At 39.9% G+C, this 10,711-nt stretch overlaps 1 protein-coding gene across 1 annotated transcript in view; it reads right to left on the bottom strand.

The window, feature by feature from the left end:
- Window positions 1-8,023: 8,023 nt before the first annotated feature.
- The window catches only part of dnajc1 (DnaJ (Hsp40) homolog, subfamily C, member 1), a 291,590-nt gene continuing 288,902 nt past the window's right edge, over window positions 8,024-10,711 (bottom strand). The window contains exon 12 of the mRNA XM_078538335.1: window positions 8,024-9,701. Coding sequence (XP_078394461.1) covers window positions 9,633-9,701 — 69 coding nt within the window. The 3' untranslated portion in view covers window positions 8,024-9,632. The remainder of the gene's footprint in view (window positions 9,702-10,711) is intronic.

Below are 10,711 nucleotides of genomic sequence, written 5' to 3'. Positions count from 1 at the left end.
TAGGTTCCTCCAGGGCCACTCGGCTCCTGACCTCATTAAAGCCTTGATCCAATCGTTCATAGACAAAACTCAATTCCAGCTGTGAGGTGAGAGTGACTGCCCTTAACATCAAAGCAGCATTTGACAGAGTCCATCAAAGGAGCCTGAGCAAAACTGAAATCAATGGGAATCGATCTAGTTCCAGGACATCACCCAACCATCTTCAGTTGCTTCATCAATGACGTTCCCTCCATCATAAGGTCATAAGTGGGCATGTTCGCTGATGATTGCACAATGTTCAGCACCATTCGCAACTCCTCAGATACTGAAGCAGTCTGTGTCCATATGCAGCAAGACTTGGACAACATTCAGGCTTGGGCAGAGGTGACAATAAACATTTGTGCCACACAAGTTCCAGGCAATGACTATTTCCAACATCTCCAATAAGAGAGAGAATCCAACTATCTTCCTGTTATATTCAATGGCATATCATCACTGAATCCGCCACTATCAACATCCTGGAGGTTACCATTGACCAGAAACTAAACTGGACTAGCCACATAAATAAAAACAGAAAATGCTGGAAAAACTCAGCAGGGCTACATCTGTGGAGAGAAAGACGGCGATAACATTTTGAGTCTGTATGACTTCTTCAGAGCTTAAAACACCCTGGTTACATAGTCAGCGGCTTGGAATTCTGAGGTAACTCCCCTTCTGATTCCCCAAAGCCTGTCCACCATCTAGAAGGTACAAGTCAGGAACATGATCAAATACTCTCCACTTGTCCAGATGAGTGCAGCTCCAACAACACTAAAAGCTCTACACCATTCAGGACAAAGCATGATTGGTACCCCATCCATCAATGACACACAGTGGTAGGCATTGTGTTTCATATACCATCAAGCCCCCTTCAACAACATCTTCCAAACCCACAACCTCCACCACTTAGGACAAGGGCAGCAGATGCACAGGAACACCAACATCTGCAATTTCCCCTGCAAGCCCCATCCTGACTTGGAAATATATTGCTGTTTCTTTTCAGTAGCTGGGTCGCAATCCTGGAACTCCTTTCCCAACTGCACTGAGGGTGTTCCTACACATGGACTGTAGTGGTTCAAGGTGACAGCTCAACAACACCTTCTCAAGGGCAATTAGGGATGCACAACAAATGCTGGCCTAGCTAGCAACACCCACATCCTACAAAAGAATTTTTAAAAGTACAGAATTATAATGTTATGACCAGGTTTGAAGGGTTGAACTGACTCCCCTCTCTTCAACCTCCTCTGTTGGTCACGTCAAAGGTTTTAAGTTTCTTTTTTTACAAGGCTATGCCGTCGCCAAATCTAAATACATTTAACTAAGTCGTGATCAGTAAGGAGCCAAACAAGGCAATTAAAGAAAGAACAAACTTATTCAGTACTAAACCCAAGGAAAAAAATAAAAAAGGCAATATCACACATACACAAAGGTATCAGAAATAAGGGAAGCTAGAGTCCAATAAAATAAAAGGTTAGAAGAAAATATGATTAAGTGTCCTTTGATTGTCCTTGAGGTGTAAATTTTTAAAGGTTGCTGCCAATTTGGATTAGCTGATTTTGTGGTGCAGTCAGATGTAGAAGATCTGGCAATTATTACAAGAACTCAGTTCACTGGCAGATTTCTAGTAAAGTTGGCTTCTGATCTGGGAAATACACTTGTTCCAAGAGAGAGAGAGAGAGCCCAGCTTTCAGCCTGTTTCCTCAGCTGAGAACTTTCTTGCAATCTCTCTGCAGTGGCTGCAGCCTGGCCTTGACATATTCCACCCATTGTGTATTTCCAATAGAGTTTGCATGCATCTGTCTTTGGCAGCCATTGTTTCAGTAACCAGTTCTTTGTATTTTAATCTCTTTTCCTTATGAGTTTCGCTGGGTCTCTGAATTATAGGAAATGTCTCTCTTCACACTCCTCCAAGGTTCGTTTGATTTTCACCTTCACCTTGGAAAGCAGCCTTGCATTTTTAAGTAGTTTATTCTATCTCATTTTAAATGGCAAAATTTCCAGTCAGTTGAAAGATCATATTTTCAAAAATAATGGAGCATAGCCTTGTGACAAAAGCTACCACAAAATCACAATCTTAACAATGCGCAAGGAAGCCATTTAGCACATCAAGTCTGCACTGGCTCTCTTAAAGAGCATTTTATCTAGTCCCACTCCCCTGCCTTATCCCCATAACCTTGCAGATTTTTTTTGCAGATCGCAATCCAATTCCTTTTGGAATATCTTGATCAATCCTGTCTCCACCACCCTCTCAGGAAGTTCCAAACTCCAGCCAACTTCTGGGTGAAAAACATTTTCCACGCATTACTTTTTCTCATTTTGCCAATTTTTTGGGATCTGTGCCCTCTAGTTCTTGATGGTCTCGAATAGGAACAGTTTCTCTATTTACCCTGTTCATACCCTTCAGGGTCTTGAATACCTCTATCAAGTCTCCTCTCAGCCTTCTTTTCTCCAAGGAAATCAGTCCCAACCTCTCCGAGCTACCCTCATAGCAACAGTTCTTCATCCCTGGAATCATGTGAATTGCCTCTGTACTCACTCCAATGCCTTCACATCCTTCCTCAAGTGGTACCCAGAACTGGACGCAGTACTCCAGATGAGGCCTAACTAGTGTCTTATGAGTTCAATATGATCTCCTTACTTTTGTACTCAATGCCCCTATTAATAAAATATTCCAGTAACAGCTGTAAATCGGGAGGTGGAGGGGAAAGAGCAACTTGGTGAAATTACAATCACTAGGTAAACGGTACTGAGCAAACAGATGGAACTGTGGGTTGACAACTCTCCGAGTCCAGATAGACATCATCCTAGGGTCTTAAAAGAGATGGCTGATGAGGTAGTAGATGCGTTGAGACTAGTTTTTCAAAATTCCCTAGATTCTGGAAAGGTTCCATCAGACTGGAAAGTAGCAAACATAACCCCTCTATTCAAGAAGAGAGGGAGGCAGAAAACAGGAAACTATAGGCCAGTTACCTTGACGTCTGTCATGTGGAAGGTGTTAGAATCGATTATTAAAGAGGTTTTAGCTGGGCACTTAGAAGAACACAGGGTAGTCGGGAAGAGGCGATATGGTTTTATGAAAGGGAAATCCTGTTTAACCAACTTATCAGAGTTCTTTGAAGGAGTAACATGTCCTGTGAATAGAGGGGAGCCTGTAGACATGCTCTACTTGGATTTCCAGAAAGCATTTGATAAGGTGCCACATAAAAGGTTATTGCAGAAAATAAAAGCTCATGGTGTAGGGGGTAACATATTAGCATGGATAGAAGATTGACTGGCTGGCAGAAAGCAGAGGATACGCATAAATGGGTCTTCGTCTGATTGGCGGGATGTGACGAGTGGAGTCCCACAAGGGTCTGTGCCAGGGCCTCAACTTTTTACAACTTACATCAATGACTTAAATGAGGGGTACGAAGGCATGGTAGCTAAATTTGCAGATGATAGAAAGATAGGTAGAAAAGTAATTTGTGAAGGAAGAGTTTACAAATTGATAGAGATAGGTTGTGAGTGGGCAAAAATCTGGCAGATGGAGTATATAACGTGGGAAAATGTGAAGTTGCTCACTTTGGCAGGAATTATAATAAAGCAGAGTATTACCTAAACAGAAAATGACTGCAGTATTCAGACATGCAGAAGGATCTGGGTGTTCTCGTGCATGAGCCACAAAATGTTATACTTTTACTGCTACTGCAGGTACGGCATGTAATCAAGAAGGCTAATGGAATGCTATCCTTTTATTATGAGATTAATTGAACATAAAAGTAAGGATGTTATGCTTCAGTTATACATGGCATTGGTGAGGCCACATCTCGAATAGTGTGCAGTTTTGTCTCCTTATTTAAGGAAGAATGTAAATGTGTTGCAGGCAGTTCAGAGGAGGTTTACTAGATTGATATCTGGAATGAATGGGTTGTCTTATGAGGAAAGGTTCGACAGATTGGGCTTGTTTCCACTGGAGTTTAATTGTAGTATACAAGATCCTGAACAGTCTCAACAAGGTGGAAGACAAAAGGACGTTTCCTTTTGTGGGTGAGTCCAAAACTTGGGGGCACTGTTTTAAAATTAGGGGTTGCCCTTTTAGGACAGGGGTGAGCAGAATCTTTATCTCTGATGATTGTGCGACCTTGGAACACTCTGCCTCAGAAAGTGGTGGAAATGGGGACACCTGAATATTTTTAAGGCAGAAGTAGGTAGATTCTTGTTGGGCAAAGGAATCAAAGGCTATCAGGGGTAAATGGGAATGTGGAATTCGAAACACAAACAGATCAGCCATGATCTTATTGAATGGTGGAGCAGGCTCAAGGGACTGAATGGTCGACTCCTGTTCCTATCTCGTATGTTCATATAATAAAGCCTAAGATGCTTTATTAACTGCTCTCTCAACATGACCTGCCATCTTCAATGACTTATGTACATATCCACCAAGGTCCCTCTGTTCCTCACCTCCTAGTTTCTCCCTTTATTTTATACTGTCTCACCATATTCTTCCTGCCAAAATGAATCACTTCACACTTCTCTGCATTGAACTTCATCTGCCACTTGTCTGCCCAATCCACCAACATAGCTATATCCTTTTGAAGTTCAAGACTATCCTCCTCATAGTTGACGTTTCCAACCTTTGTATCATCTTCAAATTTTGAAATTGTGTCATGAATACCATAGTCTATGTCATTAATATATGTCAGGAAGAGCAAGGGTCCCAACACTGACCCCTGAGGAACTCCACTACAAACCTTCCTCCAATCTGAAAAACAACCATTTATTATGACACAAACAGAATTACCTGGAAAAACTCAGCAGGTCTGGCAGCATCGGTGGAGAAGAAGAGTCGACGTTTCGAGTCCACATGACCTTTCAACAGAACTTGAAGGGTCATGTGGACTCGAAACGTTGACTCTTTTCTTCTCCACCGATGCTGCCAGACCTGCTGAGTTTTTCCAGGTAATTCCGGTTTTGTTTTGGATTTCCAGCATCCGCAGTAGCTTTTAGTTTTTATCTCTGCATTTATTACGACACACTGTTACTCAGCCAATTTCTTATCCAAGTACCTACTTTTCCTCTTATTCCATGACCTAGAATTTTGTTCATAAGTCTGTTGTGTGGCACTGTATAAGATGTCTTTTGAAAATTCATGTACACCACATAAACAATGTTTCCTTTATCAACCTTCTCTGTTACCCCCTGAAAAAAACTCTAGCAAATTAGTTAAACATGGTTTTCCCTTGATGAATCCATGCTGGCTTTCCTTAATTATCCTGCACTTGTCTAAGTGATTATTGATTTTATCCTGTACTATAATTTCCAGAAATTTCCCTACCATGGAAGTCAAACCGACAGGTCTGTCCTTGCCAGCTTTATCCTTGCATCCCTTTTTGAACAAGGGTGTAACATGCACAATTCTCAAGTTCTCTGGCACCTCTCCTGTCTAAGGAAGGCAGGAAGATTATCACGAGTGCCTCTGCATTGACCAACTTTGTTGATCCAAATATCCACTTATCTTGTGATGATACATTATAAAACACATATTTCCTCAGTGTTTTCTTAATTAATTTAAGCAAGATGACTTGGAGCTCAGCAAGGATGGTGAAAGCAGATATGATAAATGATTTAAAAATGAAAGTTGCTTGGGCACTTGAGGGAAATAAATTACAGGGCTATGCGGATAGAGCAGGGAATGGTCTTGCTGAGCTGAATGGCCTCCTACCGTGATGGGGCCAAATGTTGTCCTTCTGTGATGTGAGGACTATTCTTCCAGCATTTCTGATCTCAGTCTCTTGCAGCTTATTTTTAAAAATGACTGCCTTCGCAGCATACTTTTCAAAAACTTCCCACCATTAAGTGCCAAACAGTGATATTAATGACTTTGCAATAGGTTTGGGGCATAAATTAACAAAATGCTTTGCTTTTTAAAAAAAATCTATAAGGATTCATTCATACTGATTCATTAGCTTAACTACCCATTGTCTCAGCCCCTATGTTTAACTTGCATGAATACACAATGCTTTAAAACACAGTATTTAAATAATACATCTCTAGCGAAGGAGCAGCTCAAAGGAATGTGCACTTTTTCAGTTTCCTAATTACATATCTTAAAATGAAACTAAGGTTTTGCCTCTACTGCTCCGAAGGCCATTCCCTATCTGGAGAACCAAACTGAGTATGTACATAACAACAGTCACTCTACGTATTTTCACGTGATTTAAGACGTTCCAGTGAAATGTGATAGATAAATTTGCAATTGTATAGCTGTTGCATGTCTTTGATAGCTCTTTACATCAAGGAGCTCTTTCGAACATTTATCATAAATTGTCCCCGGTGAGGGTGCCTCCAAATCAACTAGAATATTACTGTGCCACCTGGAGGGAGGTTGTACTGGTGCCAACTGGCAACTCCTTTTTAGAACTGTAGAACCTTGATGCAACAAGTTCCACATCCTCAGGAGAGCTTGGCAAGCAACACAGTGCAACTTTTTCTTGCCTGCCCTGAGCATTGGCACACTCTTCACCCTCAAAGCAACACTTTCATATCAATGAGATAGCCTCCCTAAATAGTGCAAAACTATTACTAATGTCATAGTTCAGTGTAGCAATTGCAAACTTAATTTCTAATACTTCAGCAGCAAGGCAAATTTAATAACCACTAATAGAAATATAGAGTTATTGCTTCCGTGCGTTTGTTTTTACTTAGATTATAATTATGAAGAAAATTGGACTTTTCCCCAGGAACAGGGATGGTTTAATATAAGTTTTCAAAATTGTGTAGAATGTTAAGGCGATGACCAAATAGTTTTCAGTGGGTAATGAATTAAGGGGGCTAAATATAGGATAGCTACTAAAAGAATGAAGAGGCAAGTTAGACAGCTCTTTCAAAGAGCTGAAACAGAAACCATGAGCCAAATGACCTCCTTCTGTATTAAATGATTCCATGATTAGAACATGGAGCGCTTTATCACAAGTGGCTTTCATGGCTATATTGTCACTGGAAAGGGAATTGGATAGGAATCTGAAAAGGAAGAATATAAACAGAAACCCAGAAAAGGGAAGGGAAATGGGATTAGAGTAGACAGCTCCAGATGAAGAACTAGCAATGGCACCAAATAATGAACAGCCAAACAGTTGCCTTCAAGTGCTGTAACTTCAACAATTTAATCTCTGGACATCTCCAAACTGGAAATTTTCTTGAATTGCTTCAGGATTCTTTACCTTGAGGATAAATTTGTGAAGTGATGGAACATCTGGCATTACACTGTACACCTCAGCTAAATGTGAGTCAAACATAACCTTTTTAATGAGACATCAAGGCTCTGGTCCTAAAAAAGAGTAAGCTCCTCCCTGTTTATTCTTATTCTATCTGTACACCTGACCATCTTCCCTGTTCCCTGGTTTGTAACTTGGGAACTAATTTCTTTCCCGACCCATAGTTTCAGGGAATTAATATGTCAAATTAACTCTTCTATTGCTTCCTTCAGGTTGTCAAGGACACATTCGTTCTATCAGATGTAGGGAAGCAAATCACAAGACATGACATGTAAGTGTAGGATGCTTGGGAAGAACAGATGACTTTGGACTGATAAGCTCTCAAAACTTTTCCCACTGGGGTTTCCTTGCCTCATTTATCTGTTATGCGTCAATTGATTAAAAAAGGATTGCTACGATTAGCCATACAGGATAGCATAAATGAACTAGATGAACTCCGAAACTTTTCTTATCTACCACAAAACCCAACTTGTACCTGCCAGAAAACCAAACATTATACCACAGATCCCAAGGTTTTAAAAAGGCATGGGAGTTGAAGGCCACACTGCCTGTCTGCAAATGTTTCTTATGCATGCATATCATATGGTTTCCGGAGAACAAATCACACTATGTTTTAAAAATTCCTAATTACCCTGGTGAGTACATCGAGTATAATGACAGTTTCACAAATCAACAGCTTCATGCAATGAGGTCAGAATATGGCAGCAGATCTTAATACGACTGAGACATTGAGAATCAATACGGAAACACAGTCTAAAGGGATGAGGTTTTGTACCAGTATATTTAATCCAGGAGGTTTACACCAGACGCTTGAAAATTATACCAGGTTCGTACCAGTACATTTCTGGTGATAAAAGCATGTTGAGCATTAACAGCTTTGAAAACAGTTTTCACTGTGTACAACAGATGGAAATGTTAAAACTGAACTCTCTGGGAACTAGATGCGCTGTACATTATAGTATGTAGAAAAAAAATCCGTTATTCAAAAGGGAAACTACTGGCTGAAGCACACTTCTGTCTTATGCTGGAATAAGTAAATGTTTTGGAATCTTAAGTCATCATAACTCATTTGAGATTAGCTTGTTCCATGTAGATTTCCCAATACAAATGTGTGACTACATGAAGCCATGATTTTTTTTCAATCAATATAAATATCAGTAAAAGACTTCTGCATAAACCAAAATTTGAGCATACTTAATTATAACCACAGATGCGTCACATTTGTCAATTCGACAAATGTTTGACTTTAGAAAAAATACCATGAAAGTTTCTACACTGTGATGTTCCAGCAACACATGTAACTTGCAGAAACAAAGCTTCACTTTGTTTACAGTAAATGCTAACTTTTCCATACATTAACTTACTAAATGGACAGATTGCAGAAAATAAGCAGACAGTGCACTTTACAGAACTCCCTGGCACAACTTTTCAACCTCAAAATTTAAAACTGATTGATTTAAGCATTCTTTAAGAAATCAATCTGCAGAGGACTGTGCAAAGGTTTAGTAGCTAGGAACAACATATGGTGTGGTACTGAGCCATCCTAAATGGGAAGGTTCCTAGTCAGATTACCCATTTACATAGTATTAGCAGATCATAGCCAGGGCTGATATTGGTCTCAGTATCTTTGAGCTAGGGACAGGAGTCAGCTAGGATTCCGATCCTGCTCACTATGCAGAAGCTCACACTGGAAGTACACATATGCATATTGACCAAGGACAGGTCAGGGTATGACCCAGCTACAATTAACACTAATACTCAGGTTAAGTTCATGTATGAAGAATGGCTGTATAGACAAGGTACTGAAGAGCTGCTATCACCCTTGGAACAGAAGAGGATGATACAACATGGTTCAGGAGACATGGGGATGAAAAAGAAGCAAAAACAGAAAAAAGTTGATTCAAATTAATCTCCTTAATTAAGATCTTAATTTGCAATTGAATTTTACATAGTCTCAAAACATCCCGTTATGTATTAATATGTTATAAATAACTATTCAATTAAAACTGCTAGAATCCAAACTCTATCAACAATTTGCAAAGGAAAAGAATACAAATTTATAACCAATACAGAGACAAGTATGGAACTGGGGTACAGAATATCAGCTTCTTACAAATAAATTTAAAACTATCTAGATGTGCAAGGCATTTAATGAACAAATTGAATTTTAATATTGAATTATCTGATTATTCTGTAAGAGATGGTGGCACATTGATATTTTTTATTAAGGCACATGACATTGGCAAAAAGAAAGCTGAGGTAAGTTATAAGCAACTAGGCTCCAAGTTTACACAATATATTTGTCCATGGCGCATTACTGCTTCTGGAGGGAGACCAGTCCTTCAGAGGTATCATTTTCAGTCAGCTTTTGGCTTGTTTCCTCTTCATAACCAGTTCAGCCAATAGTTTGTATCTGATTATACATTCTTCCTGCAGACAATAAAAAAAATTGACAATAAAACTGCTAGTGTTTCATAGTCAAGCTGTGGCTAGAATTTACCTCACAATATAGAAAAATGCTGCCAGGGAATTCGCAAAGAAGAAAAAATGGTTATTGAGAACCAAAGGATGAAATTGGAAAGGGCGCCAAAGGCTTGGTCAAAGAACACATTTTAATGAGGGTCTAAAAAGGGAATTCCAAGGATGGAGCCTAGGTGGCTTCAGACAGTAAGTAACTCAGCTGCTGAACTCCTCAGCCATACCTTTGCTACCTCTAGACTTGACTATTCCTACACACTCCTGGCTGCCCCCCACCACCATCTTTCAGTGTCCATAAACTAGAGCTTATCCAAAACTCTGCTGCTCGTCTACTAACTCTTAGCAAATCCCATTCACCCATAGCCCTTGTGCTCACTTACCCACATTGGCTCCAAGTTGAGCCACACCTCGATTCTAAAATTCTCATCCTCATTTTCAAATCCCTCGATGGCCTTACTCCTTCCCCATCTCCATAACCTCCTCCAGTCCTACAACCCGCCAAGATATCTGTGCTCTTTCAATTCTGGCCTCTTGATCTGGAATGAACCTGGACTTCAATCGCTTCATCACTGGTGGCTGTACATTCAACTGCCCAGGTCATAAGCTCTGGAATTTCCTCCCATCTTTGTTCCCACCTTTAAAGACACTCCTTAAAACCTACCTCTTTGGCCAAGCTTTTGGTCATCTGCCCTAATATCTCATGTGGCTCAGTGTCAAATTTTGTTTGATAATGCTCCTACGAAGCACCTTTGGGACATTAAAGGCATTATTGTCATGAAAATATAATAATTTTCATAATATTATTGTGATTTATTGTAAAGGTAGGTTAATAGTGGGGTTTGGATTAGTTTCTGTGTGTAAGTGTGTGTGTATGGGATTTCATTGAATTGAAGGCAGCTGGTCTAGATGCTTTGATGTATGAGACTAGGTTTGAAATGCCAAATACGTAAATATGGCTGAAG

This window comes from Cetorhinus maximus, chromosome 3, assembly GCF_964194155.1.
Source record: "Cetorhinus maximus chromosome 3, sCetMax3.hap1.1, whole genome shotgun sequence".
Taxonomy (NCBI): domain Eukaryota; kingdom Metazoa; phylum Chordata; class Chondrichthyes; order Lamniformes; family Cetorhinidae; genus Cetorhinus; species Cetorhinus maximus.
This window is presented reverse-complemented; position numbering and strand designations above follow the sequence as displayed.